Below are 14,961 nucleotides of genomic sequence, written 5' to 3'. Positions count from 1 at the left end.
AAGTTGTCCTTAAGGCCGTGAGTTGTAAAGGATGAGGCCCAGCAAGCCTAGACGTTTATAAGAACTAAAATTGCTTAGGACATTTTCGCATGTTAATAAAGCTGGGAGCTGAATGGGTTCTGGGGTACCTTATTCTGAAGAATACTTTGAAGGGAAGAGGGAAAAGGTCTAACCTTTAGGCATTATTAATGTGCTCTTGTACTTGTGCTGATCTCATCTGATCATAAACTTTTCCATACAAGTGGATACTGGCATCATCCCATCTTACAGCTGTGTAAACTGAGGGCCGAATAAGTTAAATAACTTGCCCAAGGTCAGGCACCTGGTAACTGGTGCAGACAGCATCCATGTACAGGTGTGTCTGATTCCAGAGGCTGTACGCCTTCCCAAGTCAGACAGGACTCTTGGGTTTTTTTCTAAAGATCTTATTTATTTATTCATGAGAGATGCAGAGAGAGAGGTAGAGACATAGGCAGAGGGAGAAGCAGGCTCCCTGCAGGAAGCCCGTCGTGGGACTCGATCCCAGGACCCCAGGATCACAACCTGAGCCAAGGCAGACGCTCAACCACTGAGCCACCCAAGGGCTCCAGGACTCTTGTTTGCAAGTGACAGAGACCACCTCCAACTGGGTTAAGCAAAAGAGATGTGCTGTCTTATACTATGACCCTGAGTCCAACGCAGTTGTCAGGCAAGGTCTCCATCTCTCTTCTTCACTGTGTGCGTGACATCTGATTCAACAGATGGCTTCCTTCTCTTGGGAGGGGGCAAAAAATGGGGGGGCAGGAATGGGAGACAATGGCTGTAGACACCTTTAGGCTTACATCTTCCCGGCTTGGGATCTCTTTATTCTAACTTGAAACTGCAGGGAAGAGCTCTGATTGGCTGGCTGGAACCATATGTCCATTTTTGGAGGCCACGCATATTGGCCAGGGGGCAGCTGGCCGACCAGCGTTCCCACCAGACTCACATGTGGTGCGTGGAGGGGGATGGGGTGTGCAGCTTACACTGGGGAAGGTGAGCTGGAGATCTTGAGCAAGTCAAACAAAACCCAAGCCACAGCACTTACTTGTTCAGCCTCTACAATGTCACATGCCTCCTATTAATTTTTTAATGTATCTGAGAACGTATCTCAACTTGGTAGCAGAAAGGGTGAGCTCCCTGGCCAGCCTCACCCGCTGGAGAGGCCATGTCCTTGAAAGCCATCGTGAGAGCTAGTCAAGGCAAAACCCCAGGGCTTGGTGTCAAGAAGCTTCTGGAAAGGTTGTAATAATCCCCAACCACCCTGGAGCAACTGGGAGTTCAAACAGGAGGACACTCATGCTACATGGATTTTGGAGGTACTAGGAGAGCGTCAGTGTGACAAGTACCTGATTACACTTAGGATTCTGTTTCTTTGTTGGGCTGCTTAGGAGGTTTTGAGGTTCTTTTTTTTTTTTTAAAGATTTTATTTATTTATTCATGAGAGAGACAGAGAGAGAGAGAGAGAGAGAGAGAGAGGCAGAGACACAGGCAGAGGGAGAAGCAGGCTCCATGCAGGGAGCCTGACGTGGGACTCGATCCTGGGTCTCCAGGACCACACCCTGGGCTGAAGGCAGGCACTAAACCACTGAGCCACCCAGGGATCCCCGGTTTTTAGGTTCTTGTATCATTAAAATGGAATCAAATTTAAAAGTTGCATGCCTTGATAAGCTTGATCTAGATAAAAAGAAATAGATTTTTTTTGGCGGGGGGAAGATTCAGGAGGGCCTGGGTATAAGCCAAGACTGCCAAGACATCACCTGCCTTGTGCTCTCAGTGGGAGAAATGTGAGGTTCTCAGACTTGCAGGTCTCGGGGTGCAGGGGTGCCTGTGTCTTAGTTCGTGGAGAAAGAAAACTTGCCAGAGAAAGCGAAAGTGGGCTGATCACAGAGGGAGACTTTCGGCATCTGTCCCTGAAGGCATATGTGGTGTTGGCTGAGCCGGTTTGAGGAATGGTTCTTTACATTCTGATTTTATTTCTCATAGAAACGCTTTTGTCCTCCTTGTTTCACAACTTGGACTAGGGGCAGGGTGCATCCGGCAGTTTCAGCTTCTCACTAATTGCTGTTTTTGGCCGGTGTAACCTCTTCCTGATGGATTCTGTGTGTTCAGTGAAGGCTTTTGACTTTTGGCAACGGGATTATTCAAAGTGCCTGCCTGTCTACAGGGCCGTGTGCCAGATGCTGACACAGACACAGGCCCCTCAGCTTGGTCGTGCCAGGCCCGTGGCTCGCCCTTCACTCTTCACCCTCATAATATACCCATGATGTCAGTTTTACAGACATTTTTTGTGGTCTCATTTGTTTGGGGTGTTAATATTTTCATTCTCTTTTCTGTGCATCATATCCATTTATTTTTTTTAAGATTTATTTATTTATTTATTCATGAGAGACACAGAGAACAGGGCAGAGACACAGGCAGAGGGAGAAGCAGGCTCCCTGGTGGGGAGCCTGATGAGGGACTGGATCCCGGGTCCCCAGGACCACGGACCTGAGCTGAAGGCAGATGCTCAACGACTGAGCCACCCAGGTGCCCTTTATATCCATTTATTATCTGAGTGAGCTTATACTTGGAGATGGGGCAAAGGATTCTTCTTCAACTAATTCCTTCTTTAACTAATAAACCATGGGTTTATTTCCTATTATTTTTTTCATTTTCAGATCACCAGTCCTGATCTAGAGGTCATTGATCATAGGGGAATTTATTTATTATCTAAGAAGCTGCCTCCAAATGGGGTAAGAAGTTCAGAGTCAGAAAGAAAAAAGAAAAAAAAATTAAGTTCAGAGTCGTGTGCTATCGGCGGCCAGGGAATTACAAGCAGGTAGACAGTCGTGTTGGAACATCGATGTTGTCCAGCTCAGGGTAGGCATCCCCCGGACAGGTGCCCGTAATGTCTGTCCTCCAGGCTCAGCCTTTCCCAGCATCAATTCAGTTACTCAATGAGATTCAAACAGATACTCATTGGCAACCCCCAAGTCTACTGTTCTCAGCCCCAAGATTTTTTAGCTCACGGTTCATGGCTTCTTTCTCTGTCTTGCCGGCTCTCCAGCATCCCATGGGGCAGCCCGTTTTCACCGTGGCCTCAGTGCGGCCCTGGTTTCTCTCCTCCTGGTCTCCCTCCACCTCCCAGGGGGGCAGAGCCTCAGATGCGCCTCCTGCCCGACCTGGCCGGTAGATATGTCCGCATTGCTGCCTCGTGGGCTTGTGGTGCATGTACAGGGACAGACCTGTCCAGGAACAAAGGACTTGCCGTTGATCATCAGAAACAGCAAAATCCACCCCCTTTTCTACTGCCCACCAAGCTAAGAAAGCAGATGTATGGCTCTGAGTCTTGCCAGGGCTGTGGAGACAGGGAATCTGTCACTACCCTGGGCTCGGGTTATGGTAGCCTATCCCAGAATAGACTGGAAGCCCTTCACACACGTCAGAGGAAAACCAAGAAGCCTTAGTGCCTTTAAGAATGTCTCCCTTTCAACCAGTGAGTAAATCTCAAAACAGCACCAGCTTCTGAAAAAATGTCCTTCAACTGTGACAGGTAGGGGTAGTATTGCAACTGAGTAGCTGTCCACTTTCTCCTCCTCATCCAGCACATGCAGGATGAGCCCCCCCCCTCCTTCCCTTTAAAGGCCTTTTGAGGACGTAAAGGTTTTTGAGGACATTTTGTGGAGCTGGAGCACAATTTTACTATTTTAAACTATTATAGGGGTTATGGTTACTATATCTTTATTTTTATGACAAGTTGTTGGTTATGCTCTTGATTTATTTGACCCCAAGCTTTTGTTCAAGAACACAACCTCCAATTAAATGTGGTTAGTGTGGCAAAAAATATGATTCTCCTTAGAATGACCCTCTACGGGGCTGTTTCCAAAAGCTCATTATGGTAAAAAGTCAGGGCTGCCTGTCCATGTCCATGAGCATGTCTCCTTGCGGTCACTTGGCTTTCCTGTATGGAGGATTAGAGGGTAGGAAGGCTGTGGGCTGGACCCAGAGGAGACTGGAGGGAAAAACTAGAAGCTAAGTGGGTCACCATGCAGAAGCACACTACCTGATGGAAGGGGCCTTAGGTATCAAGGGCTATTTTATCGTTGATGAAAGAAGGAATTACAAGGGGCTAGGAAGCCAAGCCAGTCCCAGGACTCAGGTCCTGGCTCTCAGCATGCCCTCCTTTATCACACTGAACATCCTACGGGTGTCCTGGGCACACGCATGGCACTAATCCAGTCTATCTGTGACTGTTCAGGTGGCCGTAACAGAAATACCATGGACTGAGTGGCTTAAACAGTAGAAATTTATCTCACAGTTCCAGTGGCTGGAAGTCCAAGATCAAGGCACCACTAGAGTCGGTATCTGGTGTAGGCTTGCTTCCTGGTTCACAGGTGGCTGTCTTGTTGCTGTGTCCTTACATCATGGGAGAGGTGAGGGGGCTCTTCATCATCCCTTTTATTAAGGGCACTAATCCCATTCACGAAGGCTCCAATTTCACAACCTAATCATCTCCCAAAGGCCCAATCCTGATACCTCCTAATACCATCACATTGGAATTTAAGTTTCAACTTCTGAATTATGGAAGGACACATGCATTTAGTCTTTTTTTTTTTTTTAAAGATTTTATTTATTTATCCATGAAAGACACAGAGACAGAGACACAGGCAGAAGGAGAAGCAGGCTTCATGCAAGGAGCCCGATGTGGGACTCGATCCCGGGTCTCCAGCATCACGCCCTGAGCCGAAGGAAGACGCTCAACTGCTGAGCCACCCAGGCATCCCTGCATTTAGTCTTTTGCACTGCCCTATTGTTACTCTGGGGGAACAACCCAAGACTTGTATATGGCATGGCCATATCTTTTATGGACCCTTTGACTTTTTCTCAAAGTGGAGAGCCAATATTGCTTTACCTAGAAGAGATTTAGGGTCTATTAGGGAAAGACACTTATCAGTGCTTTAGGTTCTACAGTATTTATCTCACCAAAAAACATGATTTTACAGTGAGACAGCCATTCAACTTGGAGACCAAAACTGTGGCCCCAGATCTCCATTTAATTTGCCATTTACTGACTAATCATCACTTCTTTGGGCCTCTTTCCTCAGCTCTCTGGGCTTTATAATATGATTGGCTTTGCGTGCTGTCACTGACACTGTTGGAGCCCCCACCCCGCCGCCCCGGCCCCCTTTACCAGGCCAGTATACACATTCCCAGCTGGTGTGTTGGCTAAGGGTTCACAGATGTGGTTCCCTGAGTCCATATTTCAGGTTCTGCTTCTGGGTACCCCGACCTAAGACACTTCCCTCATGTGTTATAAGAATCAAATAAGACCCTATATGTGAAGGTCCTCTAGAAACTAATGTATTGGTGATTTTTTTAGCATGGCCTTGGACTAGACTATAAAAATCCTAGCTGTGGCTTCTTGGCTGAAGGCCTGGGAAGAAGGCAGACAAGACACCCAGGGAAGGCAGGGCGGTTGTCTTGCGTCCCGTCCCGAGGATATGAGCCCAGGCTTCTTTCTCTTCCCCACCCAGGAGTCTGTCCAGGATAGGGGGGCAGACAATAAAAATGGGTTTATGTGAAGCTGATTGTCTTTAGGTAATGTTAGCTAGTGGTTGAATTGGTTTCTCTCCTATTGGGAAGATAAGAGTTGGAGTTGCAATTCATTCAGACCTCGGAATTGAGCAAGGTCCCAGAAATCCTTGCCTGTGCTTCAGATGCAAGGTGCTACAAAACCCCTGCTGCAAACTGCTACTTTCTAAGAGGCGCCGGTTTCAGCATATTTAAAAATCTAAAATTTATTTTAACAGGACATTTCAGAGGTAAATTGGTGGGGGCAGGGGGCAGTGTAGAAAGCCAGAGGAAAGTGAAAGGACAGAGGGAGCTGAGTCCCTGGAGTCTGGAACACTTGCAGTGTCCCCAGTTAATCATTGATGCCCCCAGGGCTGCTGGGCCACCGGAGTCAGCCCTGCTGCAGGGGGCCAGAGTACTTGCTAATGGAATGCTAACCATGCCTTTGGTGTAGTTAATGATTTATCTCCTCCCATTACAGTGCTCTACACTCCCTTTCTATGAAGCTGATAGAAGGCTATGTAATCATCTTCTGAAGGTTAGGCTGGCCATACCCAGCAGGGCAGAGGAGAAGATAATGGTGATTCACAAATTCACTATAGGACCAGACTTTTAACAGGCTTTCCTTTGTAGGAGAGTATATTTCCTTAGTTTTCTAAAAATATGCTGACATTCCTTTGTATGAACCTTTGTGCCAACACAGCATCAGAGGATGACATGATTTTATGTGGCTACACAATATTTGTCACCATCAAAGATGCGTGTTTATTTGTACTTTTATTTCCATTGCTAGATTTAAGTTCCTTGAGAAGCTCAACAAGTTAAAGAGTGTTTGTGCTGTATGTTCTTTATATATACAAATATAAAAGAAACGTGGGTCGCCTGGGGTTGGGCATCTGATTTGATTTTGGCTCAGGTCACGATCTCATGGGTTGTGAGATGGAGCCCACGTTGGGTTTCACACTCAACTCTGGGTCTGATTCAGGATTCTCTTCCTCTGACCTTCCCCCGACTCATGCATCCTCTCTCTTTCTGAAATAAATTAATTAATTAAAAAGAAAGAAACACATATTTTCATTTAATTTTTTTTCTATTTTACAAAGGCCTGGTATGTTATTTGCAGAAATACCAGAAAATTATTGCTCAGTAAAGAAAAAGAGGAGAGACCCAGAGACAACTACTGCGAACTCTTTGTTTCGTATTATAATAGATGTTACACCTCATCTGGCCAAGTGAATATGGACCCCTCACCACCATCCACCTGCCAGAGGATACGAGTGCTTTATTGTCGGCTTCCGGGGAAAGTGACTTCAGAATCTAAGCATTCCCTCACAGACACTCAATCTCTCTCATGAATATGATTTAGATTTTTAATAGGAGAAGGATTTTTTGTTTCCAGAAGTTATAAATAAGATGGATAATATTGCTTTGACGTCTTGATTATTTTTGTTTTTTTGTTTTTGTTTTTTTTAATCAAGGCCAGACTACAAATTAGTGAAGATGGGGAGGCAGGCCTTGTGAGATGCATAAAGTGGCACTGACGGGGTGACTATAGGATAACCCAAGAGGGGGATCGTTCACTTTCTGTTTCTGCATTGGCGAGCTCTCTCCCCTTTGTATGGATGCTCTCTCCTCTGTGCTGACATAGCATCTTCTCTGACCTTGCTGGGGTGTGAGGAGGCCATTGGAGGCTCTCTTTGTAAATTCAACTTGGGGTCACCCAGCACATTTTGGTTTTGTTCTGTCCATATCCATTGTCTCTTGCCTTGCAGTGGACACACATGGGTAAGAGCTGTTGCTACCACCATTTTATGATGCAAACAACTTCTTTCTCAGGAGGCTTCTGTGCTGTCTGCTGTGCATTTTCCAGTGCTAAAATCCCTTAATTCTGGGTCCCAGGCTGTGCATTGATGGGCCAGTCTGTACCCCTCTCCTCTGAAGACGAGTTCCTTCTGAAGGGCCTGTTGTTTCAGGGGTTAGAGGAAACTTCTTTGTCTGAAACCCAAGGTGACTTCTTTTCTTGGAATTTCTCTCTCTTAATTTTCCCCTCTTTGGAGAAATATCTTCTCTCCAACAGGTTACTATAAGGCTCACATGTGTCAGGTACTTAGAAAAGCGCTTAACACTTTGGTCGCTGCTAACTAGTATTAGAGACGGTGCGGTCTAAAGCCACGCTGCCCCATAAGAACATCAAGCAAAGGCACGTGTGTTGTAACTTTTCTAGTACCACATTAAAAAAGTAAAAGAACAGGTGAGATTAATTTTAACAATATATTTCACTTTACCCCACATGTCAAAAAATAACATCTTCTCAACTTGTAATCGATATTTTTTAATTATCAAGATGATTTTACATTCTTTTTTCCATACTAAGTCTTCAAGACCTGATGTGTAATTTACGCTTACAGCGCAGCTCAGTTAGGACTGGCCACATTTGGAATGTTCCACGTGTGGCTCTCGTGGCTACCATCTTGGGCCACTCAAGTCTAGAAACTTGCTGCTCAAGGTGAGTTCTGGAGACCAGAAGCATCCGTATCCTCTGAGACCTTATCTGAACTGAAAAAGCTCAGGCCCCACCCCAGACCTAGAGAAGCATAATCTGCATTTTAGCAAGTGATCTATTTGCATATCCAAATAGGAAGCACTGGTCTAGAATGTCCACACTCAGGCCTCACCCCCTGGGATCCTGATTTAATTGGTCCAAGGTAGGAGCTGGACACTAGCATTTTTTTTTAAAGCTTCCCCTGGTGATTCTAATACGCAGCCAGGCTTGAGTCACTTGTATAGTGGGCTCCGGAGCCCAGATGCCCGGCTCTGCCACTTTCTACCTTTGAGATACCGAGAAATCCACAAAAAGACTCTCTGTGCCTCAGTTTCCTTGTGTCCCGAAAGTCTTATCTGTTTCAAGGGATGTTAGGAGGATTAAATGAGTTAATACGTGTAAAACACTCAGAACCACACCTGGCATAGAGGAAGCACTCCTAAAGTACAAGCGCTCACCCTTTCTTCTTTTCCTTGAAGGTCCGGGGTTACCCAGAGCCCCAGGTGACATGGCACCGAAATGGGCAACCCATCACCAGTGGGGGCCGCTTCCTGCTGGATTGTGGTATCCGGGGGACTTTCAGCCTCGTGATTCATGCTGTCCGTGAGGAGGACCAGGGAAAGTATACCTGCGAAGCCACCAATGATGGTGGTGCCCGCCAGGTGACAGTGGAGTTGACTGTAGAAGGTGAGTTTCAGGAAGCGAGGGCCGTGGTGGGAGATGAGCTGTCAGTTTTCCCAAGGTCTGCAGCTCCTGCTTCTGTCCTCTCTTGGGCAGAAGAGAAGCCCCCAAGAGAAAGCATGCCCATTCATGAACTCAGGACCTTTTAGTCTAATGAGGGAAATGTGGTTCCTGTGAATACAGGGAGGCCTCCCAGGAGACACTGTCAAACTCACATTACCCCAGCTTTCCTGCTCCAGCCTTCCCATGGCTTCCCCTCACACGGAGACTGAGATGGGACTGCCCGCGGGGCTCTCTAGACCCACCTACCTCTTCCCTCCAGGCTCTCATCCAGGCTCCCTCCACTGTGGTCCTGCTGCCGCCGGCCCCCCTTCCTTGAGCTAGTCTCAGGGCCTTCTGCCATTCCCTGTCAAAGCAAGAGCTCTTTCCACAGAAACTTCCTTCAGCTTTCTGCTCACCTGTCCCTTCCTTAGAGGACCTTTCCGACCACTCCATCCCCAGGACTCTCCATCCTCTCACTACCCCCGAATATTTTCTTCTAGGGCCATCACTGCTTCCCATTTTTTTTATTCTCTCCTCCACCCTCATCTCTAACTAGAAATGCTAGGAGGCGAGGGGATCGATATTGTTTCTGCTGTATCTCTAGCATCTAGAAAACTTTCTGGCACAGGATGGATACCAAGCTATTTGGAGAATGAATGAACAGTGTTTCTCATCATCTTTACCAAGTAATGCTCTCCTAGTTATAAGAATATTGTAAAACTCAGAAAAATATATAGGAGATAAATCCACCAGTGTGTTAACACTAATTATTTGGTCTTTTTCTCCCCACTCTTTACGTAAAAGATTCTATCAACCTTATAACTTCCGGGAAAAACATTTGACCTTAAGTAAGACGGCTTCTTCTGCTGCTTGTGTATCCTCTCACATGCTGAAGCCTCTCCACTGGAGAACACATTTCCAGTTCAGTCCACTGGCTACTGCTTAAAGGCCCGATGTCCGAAAGGATGTGGGGGGTTTGTGAGACCCTCAGAAATATGATGAGGTTCCCTTGACCCTCACAGGCCTTTCTAAGGGCTTATAAACCAGAAGTTCAGATTGACTTCTCTCTCGGGAGACAGTCTTCCCAACCTCGTTTTAAGAAACACTGTATGTGGGCATTAAGGTAGCCAGGGAAGGTTCCAGAAGGGGTGAGGTGCACCTGGGCCAATGCTTTCTCTGCTTCTCTACATCATGGAAAGAAAGACAGGCTATTTCACGGAACAGAATGTACATAGTTCGGATGCTTTCCCCAAATTCTTTAACTGAGTGACTCATTCCTTTTAATGACCTTCAACTGCCTGTGGGCTGGAGCATTCCAGATGGAAAGTGGCCCCCAGTCAGAGTCTCTGAATGGCCCTCATCTTGGAGGCTTCTGGTCTTGTGCTTTCCCCTATACTTCTCAATATCCAAACGTTGAGTTGAGGCTCACGAATAAAAATTATTTTCTCCCCCATTGTATTAGTCAATTCAAGCTGCCATAACAAAATACCAGATGCTACATGGATTCAATAATGGAAACTTATTTTCCCACAGTGCTGGAGGCTGGAAGTCTGAAATTTAAGTCCAGCCCGGTTTGGTTTCTGGTGAGAGCTCTCTCCCTGGCTTGTAGATGACCACTGTGTCCTCATGTGGCAGAGCAAGAGCTCCAATGTTTCTTCCTCTTTTTATAAGGGCAACAGCCCTACTAGATTAGGGCTCCACCATTATGACCTCAATGAACCTTTATCTAAACCTTCTCCCAGGCCCTATCTCCAAATACAATCACACTGAGGGTTAGGGCTTCAATTTAGGAATTTGGGTGGGAACCCAAAAATTCAGTCTATAATTTCCCTTTTTGGACTTTCTGTTTATTGCTGGCAAAATGGAAAATTATGAATCAGAGGTCCAAGGGTCTGGTCCCAGCTATTGCCAGTCATATGTGTAACTTTAAACCTCTGGACCTCTGTTTCTACAGAATAAAGAGTTTAAATTCCATGGTCTCTATAGCCTGGGCTAGCCTTTGTTTTCTGTGATCTATTTTAAAGGAGTGGAATGGGTTAGGCATACAGAGGAGGTATGTAAAACCCGGGTAATATGAAACCTTTTTTTTTTTTTTTCCAATTCCTATTATTGATGAAGTTAGAGCTGATGACCTACTAAATTTTTTCCTGCTTAGTTAAGATATGGGCAACAGGGAAGATAGAAGGCAGGAGAGCTATAGAGGAATAAGGGGAGATGAAGTCTCTCAACTCTTTTGGTCTTAATGTGAGGAGACTGAGGCCCCGACCACTTAAGATCCTAGGACATAGAGAATGGCCTAAAGGATGTAGTGTCTTTAAATGTGAGTGGCCCTCTATACATTCTGCTTCTGCATCAAAGGCCATTTTCTACTGATGTGTGGCTTAGAATCACCCCATAGACCACGGGCCTGGAAGGGGGTGGAAATTCTTACAAAAGGGATCCAGCAGCGACCTGCCTTCTCACCAGCTCTGTGCTACGCTTCTAACTTGGAAAGGGCAGAGGTCCTAGAATTAAGAGTCTAATTCCTATGTGAAGACTTTGACCCCCTAGAGGTCAAGCTCAGAAGGCAGTGTTGGTAAATGGTCTCGGATTTTAGCTCCACTCATTTCTAACTGTGAGGAACTTCACATTTCAGAGCCTTATTTCCTTTCCTGTAAACTGGAACTCACAGCTGCCCCATGGGGTTGAGTAAGGGTGGGTGCGCCAGTGCCAAATAGTAGGTCCCCGTAAATGTAGTCTTGTGATATTCGAATCTGCTCTTAACATCCTGAGAGCTACTTCCAGAGAGAAATCTCTGCATGGAGAATAGAGGAACGTCTCCCTCATCTTATTTCCTCTTTGGTAACCAGGGCCGGGAAACATGCAACATCATCCGTGAGCACACGTGCCTTAACCATAGGACTGTTTGTGATCTTATGCAGTGGGATGCAGCCCTAGTGTCGGCCCCAGAAAGGCTCTCTGTGGCCAGTCCTGACACTCCCCTGCCTCCAGAGGGCTGGTCCCAGAGACTTAGTACAGAGCAAAGAAGAAACATGGCATCTGGCCTCCAGGAGATTTCTCTCCAATAGAGGGGCCACAGGCCTGTTCTCCAGCACAGCTTCCCATAGAAATATAATGTGAGCCATGTATGTAATCTTACATTTTCTAGTAGCCACATTTAAAGAAACAAGTGAGGTCAATTTTCATAAAATATTGTACTTAACCCAGTATATCCAAGATACCATCATTTCAACATATAGCCAATATAAAATTATCAATGAGATATTTTACATTCTTCAGCCTTTGAAGTATATTTTACATTTACAGCACATCTTGATCTAGACTAGTCATATTTCAAGAGCTCAATAACCACATATGGCTAATGCCTATCATGTTGGACAGCTCAGATCTAGAAGCTTCCACTTGAATAGGGATAAACAAGGCTTACACAGAGAAAAAAAGAAACCCCACATAAGTGAAGAAGGTGCTGAGTAGTCCTGGGCAATCACATCCACAGAGGGAGCCTAGAACTTGGGGTGGAGAGGTGGTGCTGAAATGACAGGTGTGCCCCAGACGTGGTGGTCTGAGTCTGAGAAGGCCCTTTGGGTTCCAGGGACCAGGGAGTCACTCAAGTCATTTCAAGGAATAGAGGGTTAATTTGAAGACTTGAGCTCAGGAGCCCAGGGTAAGCCAAACTGGCAGGCAGAGAGGACATCCAAGCCTCCGGATGGCTCACACTCACCCTACAGGATTGTTTAGTGCAAACTTGGGGACACCCAGATCCCCCTGGGAATCTTATTAAAAATGTGGATTTGGATTCCATGATTAAAAATGTGGATTCTGATTCCATGTGTCTGGAGCGGGGCCTGAGTGTCTGCAGTTCTAACCAGTCCCAGATGATGCCCATGCTGCTGGTCTGTGGATCACATTTTGAGTAGCATGGAAGGATCCCATTACTGATGTGATAATATTTAGCCTGAAACAGTGATTCTCTAATGCAAGCATGTCTCAGAATCACCTGAAGGGCTTCTGAAACTGCAAACGGCTGGGCCTTGCCCCAGAGTTTCTGATCTAGTAGGTTGGGACGGGCTCAAGAATTTTCATTTCTAACAAGTTTCTTGGTGATGCTGATACTACTGCATAGTGGGACCGATACTTTGAGAACCAGTGGGCTCGTGCTTATACCTAGTTAGGAGACTCCGGAGAGACAGAATCGATCGTGCATATATATGTGGAAAGAAATTCGTTACAAGAAATTCGCTCACACGATTATGGAGGCTGGCCCAAGAGCTGTAGTCAGTAAGTTAGAAACCCAGGGGAGTCAATGGTGTAGTTCTCACCCAGGTCCAAAGGCCCAAGAGCCAGGAGAGTTGATGGTGTTTCAGTGCGAAGGCCAGCAGGCTCCAAACCCAGAAGAGGTGATGTTCTAAGTCAATAGCAGAGGAAAAATCCATGTCCCAGCTCAGAGGCAGTCAGGAAGAATTTTTTCTTATTTGGGGGAGGGTCAGGCTTTTCATTCTATTCAGGTCTTTAACTGATTGGATGAAGCCCGCCAACATTAGAGACGCCAATCAGTTTGATGCCGTCTAACATTTCAGTGTTAATCTCATCCCCAAACACCCTCATACAGGGGTGCCTGGGTGGCTCAGTTGGTTAAGTATCTCTTAGTTTTGACTTTGGTTGTGTTCTCAAGGGTTCCCTCGTAAGATCAAAACCCAGATTGGGCTCTACGCTCAGCGTGGAGTCTTCTTGTGCCTCTCCTTCCCCTTCTGCCGCCCACCCTGCTTGTGCAGGCAGACTGTCTCTCTCTTTCTCAAATAAATAAATAAAATCTTAAAAAAAAAACACTTCCATACAAACATCCAGAATAATGTCTGACCAAATATCTAGGTACCCCATGGACTCAGTTAAATTGACACATAAAGTTAACCATCACACCTACTAAATACTTTATTAGAATATTCCTGGATTATTTCATGGAATCTGACACATTTCTCCTCTTTGAGCTATCCATTAGGAATATTAGCTAAATAACACGGAGCTGCTGTAAAAGCAGTGGTGTGTGATACGGGCCAGAAAGGCAGAATGGAACACATGCACATAGGTTGTGAGAAAGGAGCCACAAAGCCAAGGGAAGATGTGCAGAGACCAGGTATAATATAACCAGGGCTAGCTCGCTTCCAGTCCTTCTTCTGCGTGGCTAGGAAGACAGGGATTGGTCCTCCTGAGCACAGGTGCCCCCATGTGCCAGCCTGCACCGTGCAGGGCAGGGCGATGAGAATAAAACATGGCTGAGGGGTGCTTGCCCCATTTACAGGCCCATGGTCATGGCAGGTGTCACTAGAGTGACCATTTATCTGGTTTATGCCTCCTCATTATAAATAGAATATCCTTTGACTTTCAAAAGAGTCCTAGTTTGGAAAATAACTTACATGGTAATCCTCGCCCTGCTTGATGCGTCCGGTGCACTGGGCAGTTCGAAAGCCATACAGGTGATGTTGAGAGTAATTCTAGGGGAAGGGGAGTAGCAAGAGTGATAGTTTCACAAGATGGGGATAAAGTTTATTTTCATCTCTGAAAAATAAGTTCCAAGCCATTAACCACTCTGCATTAGAATGCAATGAACAATTTTTTAAAAGTAAATTTTAAAAGAATGAATATATATCCACTGGGGAGTAGATATGACCAGGAGCTCCCTCCTCTAAGGGAGTTTTCTTTGAAATAAATAGGAAGGGCAAAAACTTAGGACCACCCCCAACCTCCCCACCCCCCACACCTTTCTGGACCTTGGCCATCACTCTTTCTTCCCTATTAGATACCCCTCTGTGGACTTCTTTCCCCAGCTTCATCCCCTGGAGGGGATGGGTTCTGAGGCTCTGCCCACTTTTGTCTCTGCCATATAACAAAGACACATCCCCTCATCCTAGAGGGTCTCCTAGGAGTTTGGAGTGAATCTCGGCATCCATGGCCCTGTTCACGGCTCTGCTCCTCCCTGTGTCAGGCACTGGAGACAGAGCAGAACAACTGAGATAGGGTCCCTGCTCCCTGAGAGTTTACTTTGTACAGAGAAAAACTATAGGTAACAAATAGAACTTTTGTAGTAGAATTAAGAACTCCCTGACCATGTGCAAGAAAGAGGGTAGGTA

General features: G+C 46.0%; 1 protein-coding gene across 5 annotated transcripts in view; it reads left to right on the top strand.

The window, feature by feature from the left end:
• Window positions 1-14,961, top strand: part of MYLK (myosin light chain kinase) — a 203,928-nt gene that overhangs the window by 62,499 nt on the left and 126,468 nt on the right. For all 5 annotated transcript variants that reach the window (XM_038583049.1, XM_038583048.1, XM_038583051.1 and 2 more), the window contains one exon: window positions 8,593-8,800. In XM_038583049.1, coding sequence (XP_038438977.1) covers window positions 8,593-8,800 — 208 coding nt within the window. The remainder of the gene's footprint in view (window positions 1-8,592; window positions 8,801-14,961) is intronic.

Source organism: Canis lupus, chromosome 33, assembly GCF_011100685.1.
Source record: "Canis lupus familiaris isolate Mischka breed German Shepherd chromosome 33, alternate assembly UU_Cfam_GSD_1.0, whole genome shotgun sequence".
NCBI lineage: Eukaryota > Metazoa > Chordata > Mammalia > Carnivora > Canidae > Canis > Canis lupus.
Note: the sequence above shows the minus strand (reverse complement) of the source record. Positions and strands in the feature narration are given on the sequence as shown.